Source organism: Lonchura striata, chromosome 1, assembly GCF_046129695.1.
Source record: "Lonchura striata isolate bLonStr1 chromosome 1, bLonStr1.mat, whole genome shotgun sequence".
NCBI classification, from domain to species: Eukaryota; Metazoa; Chordata; class Aves; order Passeriformes; family Estrildidae; genus Lonchura; species Lonchura striata.
In genome coordinates, this window is record NC_134603.1 from 61,438,479 (window position 1) to 61,455,289 (window position 16,811).

At 39.7% G+C, this 16,811-nt stretch overlaps 1 protein-coding gene across 1 annotated transcript; it reads right to left on the bottom strand.

Moving 5' to 3' along the window:
- Positions 1–1,720: 1,720 nt before the first annotated feature.
- Positions 1,721–16,808, bottom strand: CAVIN4 (caveolae associated protein 4). Its single transcript, XM_021528717.3, has 2 exons — positions 15,987–16,808; positions 1,721–3,836 (listed from the first exon to the last, which is right to left on the bottom strand). Exons 1-2 carry the CDS (start codon positions 16,395–16,397, stop codon positions 3,177–3,179), a joined length of 1,071 nt encoding a protein of 356 aa, XP_021384392.2. The 5' UTR covers positions 16,398–16,808; the 3' UTR covers positions 1,721–3,176.
- Between the last annotated feature and the right edge of the window lie 3 nt (positions 16,809–16,811).

Here is a 16,811-nt window from a genome sequence, read left to right on the forward strand (position 1 = left end):
TTTTTGCTCTATTAGTACTCTTTTATTTTTTGCATTAAAGCCTGAATCCTGCAAACTCAAACCTCTTAATTGCTTTTTGTTCTGTATTTTGCATCAGTTTAGTTTAAAAAAAGAAGATGACACACAGTCCATACTTCACCTGGAATGGTTGAAGTACTGTCATGTTAACCACCACTGCTGTCTACCCTGTACCTGAAGGATGATTGATACTTCTTTTAATAGACAGATGGCTATTGGCTGAAAATGTGTTTGGCTTCTTTCACTAGCACAAATTCAAAGCAAAATAAATTGCTGTTGGATGTTATGAAAGAAGGACTTGCAGTCAGGACTTTGTTAATATTTTCTTTATCCTTGTAAACACTTTTAATTTTTGTATAGCAAGTGTCTAAGAAAGTAGTTCATCCCTTTGCATAGCCAGTTTTACCCTGCAGTTGGCAATTGCAGGGCTCATTCCATGAGGAAGTTTGATATTCACACCCACACCCACAATGAAGTACAGAGTGCCAGCTTTCTTCTTGGAAAACAGAGCAGACAGGGACAGGGTCCCTTTTTTCCATTTAGCTAGGAGCAACAGTGCCGGCAAGATTATCTTTTCAAGTGAAACCAACTGTTCCAAAGAAGTACACCAGACCTCCCTGCAGTGCAGCTGTACATCAACCAATTTCACTGAGAATTTTTTTTCTGGGAAGGCTGAAGGATTTGGCTTCATGATCATTGATCTTGGAAATTATGAAAAACATGGGGGAGACTTCAAGCAGCAAAGGTCTGTACTGTTCCACAGAAACTGAGGTTGCAAACCATAGTGCAAACTCCATCCCATACCTTTATGATGGGATATGGAATAATTTAACTTTGATCTCTTGGCACATGTAAAAGTCAGGTCAGCAATTACAGTGATAGTAATTTAAAATAAAAAATGTAATACTTGAAATATTTTGCAGAGCTAAGGAATTCACTGCTTGCTATGAAACAAATCATCCTCTGACCAACTGAAGATAGAAGTAAACATTAAAAAATAGATATTTGATAGAGGTTATATCTGGTGCTACATGATAGGCTCCATGGAAACTGCATGACTTCGTTACTTTGTCAAGCAAAATGAGAAAATTAAATGCTATATGAAGAAAATCTACAGGCAATGATGTTCTATCACATAGTGTTCTGCTGTATAAAAATGCAAAGAAATATCTTATTTGAACATCAACATTTTCATTTCAATAACTAAACCTGTTTATCAGTTTAGAAAAATGCCAAATCTTGCAGAGCAGAATGCAGACCATATGACTGAAGAACCAGAAAAAATCATGCAGTATTTCACTGAAGATAGCTAGAGTTCTACACAGAACTGAAGAACATAAAGTGACTTTGCTCCAGAAAGGCTTCTTATCACTAGTAAAGAACACCAAACAAAACCTTCAATATTATTCCTACCAGCAAAATGTTCTTTCCTTTTTGCATGTGATTATAGTAGAGTGGAGATGAACAATTTGCTGTTGACAGAAATGTGTTCCTTTCCCCATCTCCTTCTTTTGCTCTATCCTGTCCTTCCACTCAGTGGAATTGCTGTTCCCAATGTAACAACATTAATTTGATTTGAAATGTTACTGATACAGTAAAACATTGATCTTCCCCAATCAGTGTTCCCTAGTTACTATTGTTAAAGCTGTTTAACTTCAAGTGGGATGTACACCAATCTAAATGAAAGAACTGGCAGGCAGAATACTTGAAATCAAACTAATTATATTTGAATGATAGATTAACAATTAGCTGGAAGTCTTCAAACAATGTATATAGATAACCAAGTTATGCTCTTCTGTTAAAATGAACCCAAGATATTAAATACAATCATACAGCTTTTGGCAGTATTGTACAAGTTTCACACAGATAGTAATGACTAACATTGTTTTAGATAAGTGCTTGAAGGCAACTCCATTTAAGAAATAAGAGAGCAATACAGTCCTGCACCCATGTCAGCGTAGCAGTCATGTTTACAAACATATCTGATGTCAGGGCACTGGCTCCTGAGAGTTGCAAATAAACAGCATTCCATAGTCCAAAGGGTGTCTGTCTCATAATCCCTGAGGCTGTGACTGGTCAATAATGATGATGATAGGAAAAAAAGAATTGGGTTATGGATTGGCCCTGTACATCTGTGACTTTGAAGAATAGATTTTAATTGCAGTGAAGCTTGGAAAAAACACAGAGAATGGAAAACAAAACAATTCCCTTGTCTGGTCAGTTATGCTCATAAGCTCTATGATCCTTTGAAAAGAATAATAGTTTTCTAAAAGAGCTCAAGAAAACTGTAGTTTTAATATTCTGATTTTTCTCTCAATTAATCCAGAACCTACACATTTATCTTACTCCATTTTTACTGCTTCATATTATTGCCTTTCTCACAATCTCTTCTTTCCAAAACATGAGTACGGTACCTCCTTCCTTTTTTTCCTCCTGCTATTCCATATTTAATGTGTCTTCTTTTTTATTCTTACTCCATAAATGCACAAAACACATTGCTTACTTACAATGAACCTTCCTATTCCAGAAGTCTGGAAATAACCTGTAATTTCAAGAGTTTCTCTTTTCCACTAAGAAAAAAAACCAAAACAACTATTTACTCAAAACTCTGTAGTTCCTGCCACATTTCTTCATATCATGGGTAAAGCAGGAATAAGCTCTTCCTGCTTTTTCTGTGAGGGTCCTTAAGTGATAATACTTGTACAGCTAAATGACATTTTTCATAGTTCTTCCTTTTGCTAGTATGAAGTAATAGCTTTGCTATTATTTTCTGATTAGATGAGTTGGTATAACATAATGGAAATAAACTTTATACTGTTGTACATGAAACAATGAGAGTGATTAGGCTGTAAAGTGACTGCTAAATCAATCCTGGAAATGCAGCAGATTCTCATCTCCCTTTGACATTGTGAGTTCCATTTGGGTTAATGATGGCTATGGGCACACGCCGAGACAGAGGGGGAGCCCCTTCATTCAGTTTGCATGGCTTGACTTCTGTCAGGAAGACAACACTACAGACATTTATGTGGATGGCAGAACAACAACAATATGGTTTGTGATATAACACAAATTCACACATTTTTCTAAAGCTGAGTGAGTACATACTGTGTTCTCTCTTGCTCATTGAGGACAGTATGGGGCGTGTGCTCATTGACTCCTTATACTGATTGCTTTAAGTCTAGCAAAGGGACATCATCATCACCTCCTCCTCCTTCTTTTCTTTCCTGCTTAAGGACAACTTCTGGGATAGTCACACCTATTTCAGTTGACTGGGAAGCACCTTTTGTTGCACTATTCTTGTCTTTCTTTACCTTAGTGATCACTTCTGTGTAAGAGATTTCTTCAGTGAAGGGCTCTGCTGCTGGGAGCTCAGAGGCGATGTGTACACTGGCTTCCTGGATCCCCTCCTGACCTTCAGCTCCTGTTCGTTCTTTACTTTTTTTGTGGATCTTGAATGTCTCCTTTGTTGGAGCAGCTTGTGAAATGGTTTTCTTGATCCTTATCCCAGATTGTCTCAGTCTTTCTCCTGACTGCCTGATCCTCTCTCTCCTCTCAGGGGTTACTATCCTAGTTTGAAGCCTGTTTACCTTCTTGCCAAAGTTTTGTCTTGTCTTTTGGATATTTTCCCTTGAAAATGCCTTTTTGATGTCATCAATGCGCCTCATGCCCGATTTCTTGAATTTGGTTGCTTTGCTTTCTTCGATATAATATTCTTCATCAGAAGACAGATCATCAGGTGGGAAGAAATCATCCTCTATAGTTTCACCTGCTGTCATCTCTTTGATAACAGAGAGAGATGAAGGACACTCGGTTTCCTCCTGTGAATAAAAGCAGAGAGTCATGTTCCAGCCAGTTTGTTTCAAAAAGATGGTGGTTCAAGCTTTTTTTTTTTTTTTGGTTGGCTTGCAGTTAATTAGTGCTAATTGAAATATAATACTGAAACAAAGTAAGGTAGGCTTGTACCATTGTACTCAATCTATGCAGAGCACAAATCACAAAAGAAATCTGTGCCAAGTTCTCTAAAGATATTATATCCCTGGTTAAAGATTGCTTTTCACTATGGTTCTACCTGAAATTAATTAATGCAATGGTCCTATGAGTCCTGGCCTCTAATGGTTTTCAGACCAGACCAGACTTGTCTAGGTGTTGTTTTGTTGGGGTTTTTTTTTTGTTGTTGTTTTTTTTTTTTTTCTTTTTTGAGCTTATCTTCATCTCTGCATCAAACCTAGATCCATCATTCCTCACCAATAAAAGCAGCCACTGTAGACAAAAAAGGCTCTTGGGCTGGCATCAGCTGTATACTGTCCAAGCAAATGCCTCAATGATATGAGTAGCTTCAGTCTACTACTGTTACCAAAACAATTGTGCATTTTTGACTGTTTGCAACTTAGCAAACACTGCTGTTGCTGCCCAGAAGGGAATGAACCCCAACATATTGACTTACATGTGCTGGCTGCACAAGGGGACAAGTCAGTAAAAAAGGAAGATATTATTTGGTAAACCCAGTAACACACAATTCATTCAGCACCTGCACCATCACTGAGGTGAACATGATTTGTTCCATCTGGAAATGAATGGCATTCCTGAACAAGCACCTCTGTCTCCTGTGGTGAATTTGGTGGCCTGTTTGAGAGTGCAGAATTATATATTTATATGACATATCTAATGTGTATCAGCAGCATGCTTGGAAATGGTGACTATCCTAGATATCTTAGCCCTAGGAATTCATGCAGCCTTTCCAAAGAAAAATTGCTAGAGGCTCAAAGCTCAAACACATGGAAGACTTCCAAAAACTGTCCACAGTAAACAAAAAAATTACCAAGAATGAAAATGTCCTTGTGGTTAAGGATATCGAAGAGGAAAAAAAAAAGGGAAAAAAGTTTATGGCAATGAAGGATTTATCTGAACAGGGAGAATCTCCTAAGAAAGTTCCCTGATCTACATGGACAGTACAAATTTGTGGCTCCGTGTCAGTGAGTTACTTTTATCTAGAAGTTCAGTGCATGCAGAGCAGAAAAACTAACTTGTAGGAGGGGTATGAGATAGTGCCACCCCGTTCTTCCCTACCAGCTTTTTACATGCACATGCCTGTGCTCTTCTCCCAGGAGGAGTAGCCCTTTGGGGTGCAAACAGCTGTATGTACAACAGCTGTATGACACTTGTCTAAGCTGTTTCTCGTTAGTACTAACTACTTCAGCTGATTTCCGAGGCATGGCAGTATCAGGACTCTACCCTTAGTATTATCATCCTAATGAAGACAATAGGAGAGAGATTGAAGCTATGAACCCATGAATGGCAAGTAAGGCTAACTGAATATTTTGCTGTGAACCTCTTTCCAGTCAAAAAGATGTCTGCCATTTTTTACAGTGACTAATTAGTAGTGAGTCATGTTATTTTACTGTGTGCTAGCAATACATAAAATAACATACATCGAGCTATTTGACAGATAAAGCCCACTAAGCCCACTTAAGAGGCTCTCATCATGCCTTGTCTTCAATAAAAACCTTCTAGTAAAATAGTTGTTAATGCTTAGAAAAAAGAGGGACAAATTATGTTACATTGATTACAGCAGAATGTTGTTCAACTCATCTGTCAAAGTCAGCAGGAACAAAACTACAATGCTTTGCTAATAATCTTCATTAACGTGCAAATTAACATTAATTATATAAAGACTTCTACACATAAACATAATCTCTTTTTCCTGAAAATTAACTAAAAACACAGCTGGATAGTAATTCCTCAAAGTTTTTAAATTATACCCCACTCCTTCAGCTGAAATGGTAACAGAAATATTTTCAGAATTAATGTTCTGAAATTTCAGTACATACAGAGATGAATACAATATGGGGAGAGGAATACGGCTTTCATATGAAGATTACTTTTTAAAAGGAAAGAAGGCAGAGACACTATTTTCTCTGCAATATTTGTCTTCCTCTGGAAGAAGAATTTGTCTGTAGTTTTTGTCAACTGCCAGATTTTTATTGTGTTTACCTATAGTCTGTTAGCTACAGAAGAGAGCACTTTAGTTTTCCTACACGTGTTCAAATCAAGAGTTATGAACAAGAACATGTGAGATGAAGATCTTGTAGATGAGACACAAAAACTAGAGCTGCATGCAGATCCTGAGAAACATTTTCATTCAGCATGAACTCCGCCAAATATTTGATTTTCTTCTTTTCCTTGGTCTCTGCACACATCTTGCAGAATCAAATGTAGCAAGGCAAAGCATTAGTGTGAGTTTCTCCTCTCAAGATTTCTGGATGTTACCGAAGTGGAAAGTATTACTGAGACTGTCTAGCATGTTGGGAAGGTTTCAGAATAAAAATTCAGTGATTTAGGCTCAGTAGGTGAGCTTTTTCATCTGCTTCATTTTTCTCTCTCCTGCTTCTAACTCATTTCTTCTTATCGTTAGTTATCTGTGGGGCAGAGAGAAGAGAGGAGCTCATCCTTCCTAAGGCAGGAACAAGGAACTTTAAGACCAAGAGGGAAACAGACAGAGTCAAAGCATATAGCTACCAGCTCCTTTATAAGCTCACTAAAACCAAAAAAATCAAACACCTACTGATTTCAGCAGCACAGAACAAAGTCCTAAATTGGGTGAGAGCTTCCTCCTTGTGTATAAAGCAGATGGGACTGGGAATAGCAGGACTGAGCAGTCCAGTCTTTGGGGAGGGTGAGAAGGGACTTGAGCCATTGATGCTGCTGCTTTCAAGATTTTCGTTAAAAATCTGCTTAAGCATTTTTCTAGGAAGAACCCACCACCACCACTCAAGGGAGGTAAGAGAGGGTCTAAAATGAGGGCAGAGATTATTTCACAGTAAAATATTATACCAAGCAGTCAATTATTTTTAACATGATTTCTTGAGGACAGAGGCATGCAGTCATAGGGACTGTCTATCAATTAATACATAGGACATATACTCTGCTTGCCTTATCTACTGGCCAACCACAAAGACATGCACAGGCCAGAATCAGAAAATAAATCAGTGGAAGCTGAGCATTCCCTTTTCATCACTCCTCCTAGAAGGAGCACCTGCAGAGGGTGCTCACACTGGTCCTGGTTTGCCTGTTTGCCATAATGAGCAATTGCTCATTGGCCATAATCCCCTGAAAAGTTATCCACCACTCAACACACTGGAAACAGACCTTTCAAACAGAACAATATTTTTTCTTTCTCTTCCAAGAAAAACATTGGTAAATCTGTCATGAAAGTGTTTGATTTGGAAGTTGTCTTCAATTTGTACAAAAAGTGCAACACACACATGCTTGTATTATGCATCTCCCACCTTCTCACCCTTACCTGGTCCCTCCACTAACACAGAAACATTTAGGCAATTTCCACCAATTAGAGAATGGATCTGGGTTCTGACACAAAGAACTAAGTGCTCTTCAGCCAGAAGAGCAGAACACTGGCTGTGTTCTGAGTCATTCTTTCTGTCCCCCTAAACTGACATCTGTTTCAAGCAAGCATGTCATGGCTCAGGTACCTTGCTTGTAGCACTGAATGTTGTCAGGGGACAAGGGGGCTGAGAAGAGGGGTTGTGTATTATGAATGGGTGTAGGAGGAGGGAGGGGAGAAAGGAGTCAGATTAGATGGTGTGTTGAAACTGGAAATGTTTCGGAGAAATGCTTGTGTCTGGAGGACATGAAGCCTGAACAGAGAAAGACTTCAGGTTTTGTGGTAACAAAGAAGGGACCAAAAGCATTGGTTGAATGGTAAGGGAAAATCCTGGAGACATTTGCAGTTGTAGTTGCAGGGTAGTTAGATCCACTGCTTAAGGAAAAACTTTAACATACAAAACTTAGAGGTATAACATCATAGCAGAGCAATTGAACTATTCAGGAATGGCTGGTGAAGCCCCCGGCATGGCAAGTTTACTAAGAAAGCATCTTAAACTGAACTTAGTTTTTTCCTATTTTTTTAGTATTTCACCTCTCAAATATGCCTAGCCAAAAAATTTTGAGTTCTTAAGGGCCTGGCTGAATACAAAGTAAATATATAAGTAACCCTCAGCTTTGATGAAGGAGACCAGCATGACTCCATCGCTGACATTTTCACCCCGTCCTCTCATTTCAGTTTCATTCACAATTAGAAAATTTTCAAGGGGACATAGACTGTGTCTTTCAAACCCTCCTTTTGCTCTTCAAGCTTTCCATCAGCTGCCAAAATTCTGGCTGCTAAGCACCCATGGGAGGGAACAATGACCAGTCTGCAGGCACTGTGGGCATCTTCTAACCACAAGGAAGGGATCAAAGCAGTAGGATTTTTTTCCCATAGGCTGTAGTAAAGCATTTATGAGGGAAGGCTAATGCACCTGCTCCTCAACCATGCAAAGGGAAACACAGACTTTTCCACCGTGCTGAAACCTTAAAATCAGTAGGTAAATAATCTTAAATGTGGCAATGCCTCTAGTCAACCCTATGAGACTCTCAAGTTGGCAATTATCAGATAATTGAAGCATGCAGGGGAAAAGAGGCTGTTTCAGGATGTGCCTGCTTGATAACCCTGCCTGAATAGTCAGGCTCTCCTCTTCTCTGGGAAGAGAAGGGGGAAATGGCAGAGCAAATTGTTTAGCAATGTCTCAGGTATTTTGCTTTGGTGCTTTGGCAAAGATCAGGTTGGCTCTAAAAGCAGCCTTCCCTTACTGCTGCACTAGGGAGCCAAAGGAGACTGCTGGAAGAATGTCATGCCTTCAGCAAGGACTGCCAGGCTGGGAAAAGAAAAAGGTTGTTGAAAAGATTCCCTCACAGACTTACTAGCTAAATTTCCAGTCTTTGGGAGCACAGATGGGATCAATAATTAATAGCAGCAGTACTTTTATTTTCCTTAAGAAGATGTGTGTTTTTCATTTAGAGTTCACTTCATTTGCTAAGCAAGGCAGCGACTTAATATCACTGTAAAACAATACTTAAGTTCATGAACATTTTAAATTATAATTTCAGCAGTAATTTTATTATGTCAGTCAAAAAGAAAAAAAAAAAGAATTTGAGGGCATTTTAATGAATATAGCCAGTTCAAGAGCTTTACATCCCTTGTCCTTTTGTGTTTTTTGCTATATGTATTCAAAGCTTTGTATTTCAAAATTCAGACTGGGCTTCCCAAATTTGGAGAGAGGAAAAAAGGTAATGTACTGTATTACACATAAATATTTGCAAGAAATGCTATAAACTGGTTTTGTGCTCTCTTTCCAAATAGCTTGAAAATGTAACTCTAAAAGTTATCTAAAGGCAACAGTTAGTAGCTCTCAACTATTACCTAATTTCAATCAATACTTTAGCAGAACAAAGCTTTTTAAAATTAAAAAACCTCATAAAATCAGAATTACTAAATAAATAATTCTTTTTTATATATCTAAAATGACATATATGTATATATATACTTATGTACTGTATATGTACAATCAAGACTCAAAATGGTCTTAAAGAGACTGCGCTCAGCATAAGCAAGGAGGAGAGACTGATGAAACTCCATAACTTGGAGTCATTGTGTTGCACAGGGAAAAGGTCACAGCAAATGATCTCTCAGCCTTGGGGTGTATGACAAGAAAAGTGCAGGTGATGATTAACACAAGCACAGATGGGACTGGCTGGTGATCACCTGACAATTCTGAAGCAGAGCACGAAGCAACAAAATGGTCAAAGGCTACCCAGCGCCTGCTCTGGCATTGCTTGCTGTGTCTGTGACAACTGGGGATGCAAATGATGGGCAGCTTATGGGCAGGAAACTGCATTACCACAATGTTTTAAACAAATCTTAGAAATTTGCATGTTAGATGAATGATTTGTTATTCAGACTGTTGGCCAAGGTAAATCATTAAAACACCTCCTTGAAATTGTGCTGTAAATCAGCATGAAACCACTGATGAATAACCAATTACAAATCATTCAGTACTTTTACTCATATTCTAACAATTAAGAGTGAAGCTTTATAAATCTCAAGTGATCCCCTCATTTCTTCTGCAAATATTTCGGAATCTATGACAGCAGGCCAAAAAAGTGCTTAGATGAGAGAGAAACAGGATTATTTTAAAAGACCACCTAAAGAAATTTTATCAGGTAAACACTTCAGCATATAAGACTTTATGGCTAAGTGCAGTTGCTGCATTTAGAATTATTTTTACACAATGAAAAACCAGTTTGGACCAGTCAACTCCCCTCATTTCTCTTTTGTGAAGCCTAATACACATCCCTTTTATTTAAATCCTGACAGAAATTCATTAATTCAACCACCAGCATACAATGACTACAAAAGAACTCATCTCATTTTCCCCTTATCATTGTGACTTGCAGCAGTCAATGAGCAACCAGTTCCCAGTTACAGCACATCACTGGAGAAGCCCGTGGCTCCAGGCTACCACATGCTGCATAAAAAGAACAACTGCAGCTTCAGGGAAAAAAAACCCCAAAACTTCACACTTTCTCTGCTCTGCTATTGCTTTATGGAACTAGACCAGGGAATAGCTCTGCAGGTCAGTTTGCAGGCTCGCAATCAAACTGGTGAAATTCCTCATTTCCAAGTTTTCTAGAAGCCCCTTGCATGTGAAGGGGAAAAAGCATCACAAAGTGTGATAGGAAAAAAAAAATTGGTAATGTTTTGATTCATTCATTCATCACATGATGACTGCTCCTACAAGTCAGCTAGATCAGGGGAGTGTTCTCAAGTACAAGTGAGAACTCCATATAAACTAATTTCTGGACAACATTTTAACTGTATGGGAAAGCAGATACTTATAAAGTAGGAGCTGTATCCAGAAGTAGATGTCTACAACAGGCTGGGAGAATCAGGTTCCACACATTTCTCTCCACTTGGAAAGGAATACAGGCCAAATGTACAAACATCTGTGTTACTAATGTCTAATTAATGCCTGGCAAGATGAGTCTTGTCCCAGATCCTAAACTTCCTGGTTTTGACTTCAAAATTTCTTCATCTCCATTCCTGTCTTGTTTTGATCAACTTTTTTCCTGTAGTAAGGGAATAATTGCAAGGTTCAGCTATCTTTAGTAGTGTTGAGAACATGAATCCCAGCTGCATGTCCCCAATCAAGTCCATTCCCAAATCTGTGCCTCAGGAATGAAGGGTTTAGCTGAACAGCTGGATTTGATGATCTCAAGAGGAATTTTCCAATCTAAGTGATTCTGTGATTGCATTCTAAGATATGCATGTGCCAACAGCAGCCAGCCACAGCTCCTGGTGACAATTCCGAGCAGCCTCGAGGACCAGGGAGAAGAGGCACGACACAGGAGGCTCATGTTGTAACTGCACTCCTCTGCTGACTTGCAGGGGAACCCCAAGGGAAGCCCTGAACAGCTGCATCCAGTGCAAACGTAAATTAAGATCAGCTGTTTCCACCACTCATTGCTAATAGGTGGAGAAAAATCAATGGGAGCTCTGTGAAGGGGACAGCCTGTCCCCTTGTGAGGATCATCCCAGAGAAATGGGTCTGGGGGCACCAGATCCAACAGTGTTGAGTCCAGCTTGTAAGCAATTTCATTTTAGGAACACAGAAGCAGCCCAGCATCTGTTTTTTATAACTTTTAAAACTTTTTCTTTCTCCTCTTTCCTTGAAAACATGTCACTAGAAACACAGTTTTTCTTTAGCTGGTTGATAGCTTCTCCATGAGTGGCTGCTGCACAGCACGGGGCCAGCCCTGCACTTTGAACTGGAGCACTGGGCTTGACAATGCAAACAAAGGGCTCTCATGACACTCTCTGACACAATAATTGAGTTTATTTTATTCTTTGTTTTCTCAGCAAAGGCAATTACCTATCACAGCTGTAAAAATATTTTTAGGGTTTCTGCCACAAGACTCCAACAAAGGCCCTGTGTCGCTGGGCTGCTGAGGCCAGTGTTCTGCTGTCAGAGGTAGTCAGTCAATTCACACTATTTTTTTCCCCATTAAGTTTTCAGGCTGCACTTTAATAACAATTTGTGTTTTCTCTCTTCCCATGAGTTATAGAAGGCAGTTTTGTCCAGACCCTGTTGTCTTCAGCACTGAAGACATCCATTTATGGTTTCAGATCAGAACTAAAAGTACAGGAATTAGCACCATGTACACTAAAATTAACATTATTCCAGCTGTAAAAGTAATTTGGTTTCTTGTCTGTATTTCTTTCTATGAACTGACAGCTTCTAATTTTGAGCACATTTTTTTTTAGTATCACACTTTTTCTGTATCAAGATTTTCAAGGAAGATATTACACCGTTGACAAAGACAGAAACACACCTCAGAAACCCATTGCAAGCTTCACTTCACATTTCAACACAATGCACTGCCACCTGTTGTTTTTCCAGACTATCTGTTATGAGGTAAGATACCAGGTACATAAATATGAGGAAGGATAAGACCTCCTGTGTTACTGCAAACTAGAAAAATTATCAAATACGAGCCATCTAGCATCTGCTATGGGTGAGCTATTTAACTCCATTCTACTAAGGATTTTGTTCTGCAGGGCCATTTTTGAGCCTGCCATTCTTATGGCTAAATGGTACCAAATTAATGGCAATCTTGTGAGCTCCTGACACCCTGATTTCTACTGCCACTTCAGATGAAGGTGCTTTCACCTCAGGTTTCCAGATTATTATCCCCATCTTGATCTCATCATTCTTACTGTCCCAGTCTTTACAACCAATGTCAGTGGGCAAGACAAGACACATACATTTTAACTTATTTATGCATAATATCAGAGGCATACACAAGACTGCTTCTGTGAGCCTCTCCTGGTGTGTGCAGTGAAGCAACCACAGGGCAAACAAATCAGTTGTAACCCTAGGTGTAGGTCAGTCAAGCCATAATCTTGGTTTATGACACATCCAGTAATTTTAATGTCAGACAGCAGTGAATGAAACACAAATGCACATGCCACTTCATAGGAAGTAGTTACTCATTTATGGTGCTTATGTGAAATAATAATAGACTGAAAGCCCAGTAACAGTAACATGGACTTTATGGTGCCTATACAGTTCCATTTAAATAGGTCTTGCAGGACATGCAGAAAAGCAAATGAAACAAATTCATTCAGGGTAAAAGAAGAAAGAATCCACTTTAATTTCTGAATAATGTAGTCAGAATTATTTAAACTGTTAAATGCTCTTTGACTTCAGAGAAATGATAGCTCTTACAGCTGGTTGCTGAACAGAAATGAGAGTGACCTGTACAACCTACAACATCCTTTTTATTCCCTACTATAGTCTCAGGTCACATAGCACTCCAGGGTCAAAGTCTTCACTAGAAAGTCTGAAGTAACCTGGCATTTTTAATCATGCAGACAGCCTAGGGAGGAGAGCTGCCTGCTACCAAATCTTTTCCTGAGCACATGGCCTTCTAAAAATGAATGCCCTCAATTCCCTAATCGCTCTGCTCAAGGATGATCACTTTGTCTTTTTTTAATGTGAGGATATCGCCAACTCCTTTCATCATTGCTGAGATCTCTTGGGACAATCTCCTTCAGCCAATGATCCTTTTCAACCTGCCTACTCCCTCCATCAATGATAAGATCAAAGCTATTCACTTGAAAGGAAATCTTTAGTATTTAATTGGTGTTTCCTTTTTCTTCATATGCTGATGTTCTGGCAAAAGTTAAAACTAAAACCCACATGTGCTCGCTCATGTAAAGATTCCATGCCAGCAACACACGGGTCATTGGCCCCATCACAATGTTCTAAATAGTTCATCAGAAAAAACCACCTCTCTGCAGAAGAGCAGTCAATCACAGCCACAGAGTAAACAACTTGGTTATATCCATTTGTAACGTACAGCACAGGGAGTACGCTGGTTCCGTAGCTATTAACAGACTCCCACTAATCCTAGCCAAGCTCCAGTCATTCAGGTCTTGGCACTGCAGCAGTGTGCCTACCCTGGTGCAAATCAGCAGTGTGAAAATCACTGACTTGTGTGAAACACACCTTTGTTAGTGTACCTGTGCCTTGCAGTTGCAATGTGCTCTTGCCTACCTAGACTGCAGGTATCATGCAGTATTGCAATTATCCCTCTCCAGAAAAGCGTTACATGGTGGATCCTAGAGGGATCTACATATCTACCTCTCCTCCGTGCAAGTGGGAAAAGGTTGTTCAATTTACCTTACAAAAGGGATGGAAATTAAGGAGGCAGTCATTCATATTCTCACTGACAGTTTTAAACCACGCTAGGAAGAGGAAACCAGAAAGACAAGAAAAAATGCTGTTTCCCTTCCTGAAAAGTACCACCTAAGAACTAAACATACAGAACAGGGTGCAGGTCATTCTTGTCCAGCTAAACCAGCAGAGATAATGAACTCCTACTGAAGATGATTCTTAGGGAAAGCACACATTGGGAGACCCACCTTTTGTATGAAGTACCTGAAAATACCAATGGCTGTTCTTTACACCTGCATGTAAATCCATTTGGACCATATTTCACTATATTTTTAATAGACAACAGCTCATGCCTTGCTAGCAGAAAAATTTACATCATGTAATGAATATATTTTAAGAAAAAATATTTTCAAAGCATTGATTCTGCTGCAGTCATTATGGTAAAGGTCCATCAATGAAATGGCATTATGTCATTAGCCAGGGGAGTCACAGAGATTTATTACCTTTAGCTAGGAAATTATCTGCAAGCAAAAAGTGAAAGTGCCTGTTTTCTATTCCATGATGATGATGCAGCTTGCAATAATGATAATAATAGGAGAGATTTGGCCTGTTTCTACTGAACAACCATAGTAAGTCATTCAGTCAGAAAATCTGGGAGGCACAGTTTGGCTGTATATGGTACTAACATAACATTAAAGAGGTAATATTCCCTACCTTCAGCCTTTTCTCTTTTTTTCAGCTATTTTTTCCCAGTAGTGGAAAATGAACTATGTAAGAAAGCTGGGTTATGAAGAATTTGTCAGCTGTTCACTGTGGTGAATAAACTCAGTGAAACACACAGCCCCATTCATTGCAAATGATGTCATTTATGTACAAACAGATGCAAGATCAGAGTGTGAAAGAGTGATGGAGGTGCACTGTATTACTCATGAGGGGTGGTATTTTCAAGAATGCCTAATGAGGAACACAATTCATTTGAAAGACGCTTTAGCAACTTGCTGGTAAAAAAGGAGCAACTATGCTTCTGGCAAAATATCAAGCACTCTTACTTTCTACTGACCTGGGAAGCTGGGAAGTTCCAGCACAGGCAGGATCAGACCAAATGTATTTCACAGCACTCATTGACAAGACCCCAGAGCTGTCTGTGCTGTTTGTACAGATGCAAGTGATACCATGCTGTTTCATGAAACTTCCCTTCAAATACAATTATTTTAATGTACAATGAACATCCTAGGATAAGGTCAGTCAAAGAAACAATATGATTTCCTTGCCCACTGTGATTGAAAGAACAGTGCTATGTTAAACCATTTCCAAGGTAGACCATGCAAGGGAGTATTTCTTGTCATGAAGGGTTTGTGGATCTGAACCTTAGTTTGTACATATACTGCTATAGACTGAGACAGTGAAAAAAGTCTCAATTTGTCAGCAGTATGATAGCCTGGTCAATGCTGAAAGTTAAATAAGCTATGCTTTGAAATTAGTGTTAGAAGAAAGTCTGCATTTCAGGGAGCCAGAAAACACTTTTGCTATTTGCACTTCTACCTAATACGGTGAAAAAAATAACAGACGTGAATGTCAGGCATGGTTTGTATGACAAGATTTACAGGGCCTGCCTCATATTACCCTTCGGAGAGGCAGCAAATAGTCCTTGCTGATCTGCAGTTAATCTTACACGACTGGCTCAGAAACCTACCGACACTAATAATAGACCCTGTGTGCTGCTGCCAGTAGGTTCACGCTGAAAGGCACTGGGGAGCACAGATCAGTGTTAAAGAAAGCATAAAATAACTCCTATGTTGGACAGACTGCACCTTTTGCTTCGTTAGCCAACACCTACAGAAGTCACCGAGGAGGTGGCAAGGCCACAGTACCACAACAAATTAGGTTCATGGTTACCTGATAGATCACGACCCGGAATTTGTTTTTTCTCAGCATCTCCTCCTGTTTTGCTTCCACCTTCCGCACACTGATGCTCTGCCTCTCCACGCGCGCCCGCACCTCCTTCATGGTGGAGCTGACTTTGCGGGTTTTCTGCAGTAACTTGTTCACTGTGAAGCCTGTATTGCCATGTGCCTGGGCAAGCTTTAACATGTCAATCTGGATGGTCTTGATGGCATTTTCCATCTCCCTGTGCTTCTCCTCTATCCTTTTCTGGCTCGCCTGCACGCTGTCAACAATGTTGGCCACTTTGTCCAGGACTGTCACAATCGTGTAAGCTGCATCTTGCTCTTCCTCCTCCTCGATGACACTGGAGAGACGATTTTGGTGCGTTTTGTCAGCTTCCGAGGTGATTTCATGGCGATCCATTCTGCCTGCCTTCAGCCAGGTTGGAGGGAGGCGAAGTTTCGGTGATCCTGCCAGAACGATTCTGGCGCTGCTGCGGGGAGCCAGCGCGACAGCTGGCTCCGGCGATGCTCAAAGTAGGGCGTGAAACGCCGCTCCTGGAGCTTGGTCAAATACTTCTGACTACAAAATATCCACACATGATTGCTCAGATACTTTCAGCAACATGAAACCCCTAAAATTAGGAAGCAATATCTGGAAAGGAACATACGTTTAAAGGGTCACGCTTCTGTACTGATGAAGTTATTAGTGTTAATCCAGGAAAGTTAAGTAACTTGCTAATTAAGCAGGAAAGCAAACTTGCATATTTTTAAAGATCTACTTTTGTTTTCATGTTACTGGAGTGCTTTCCTCTGAGGGAATTCAAAAAGCGGTCAG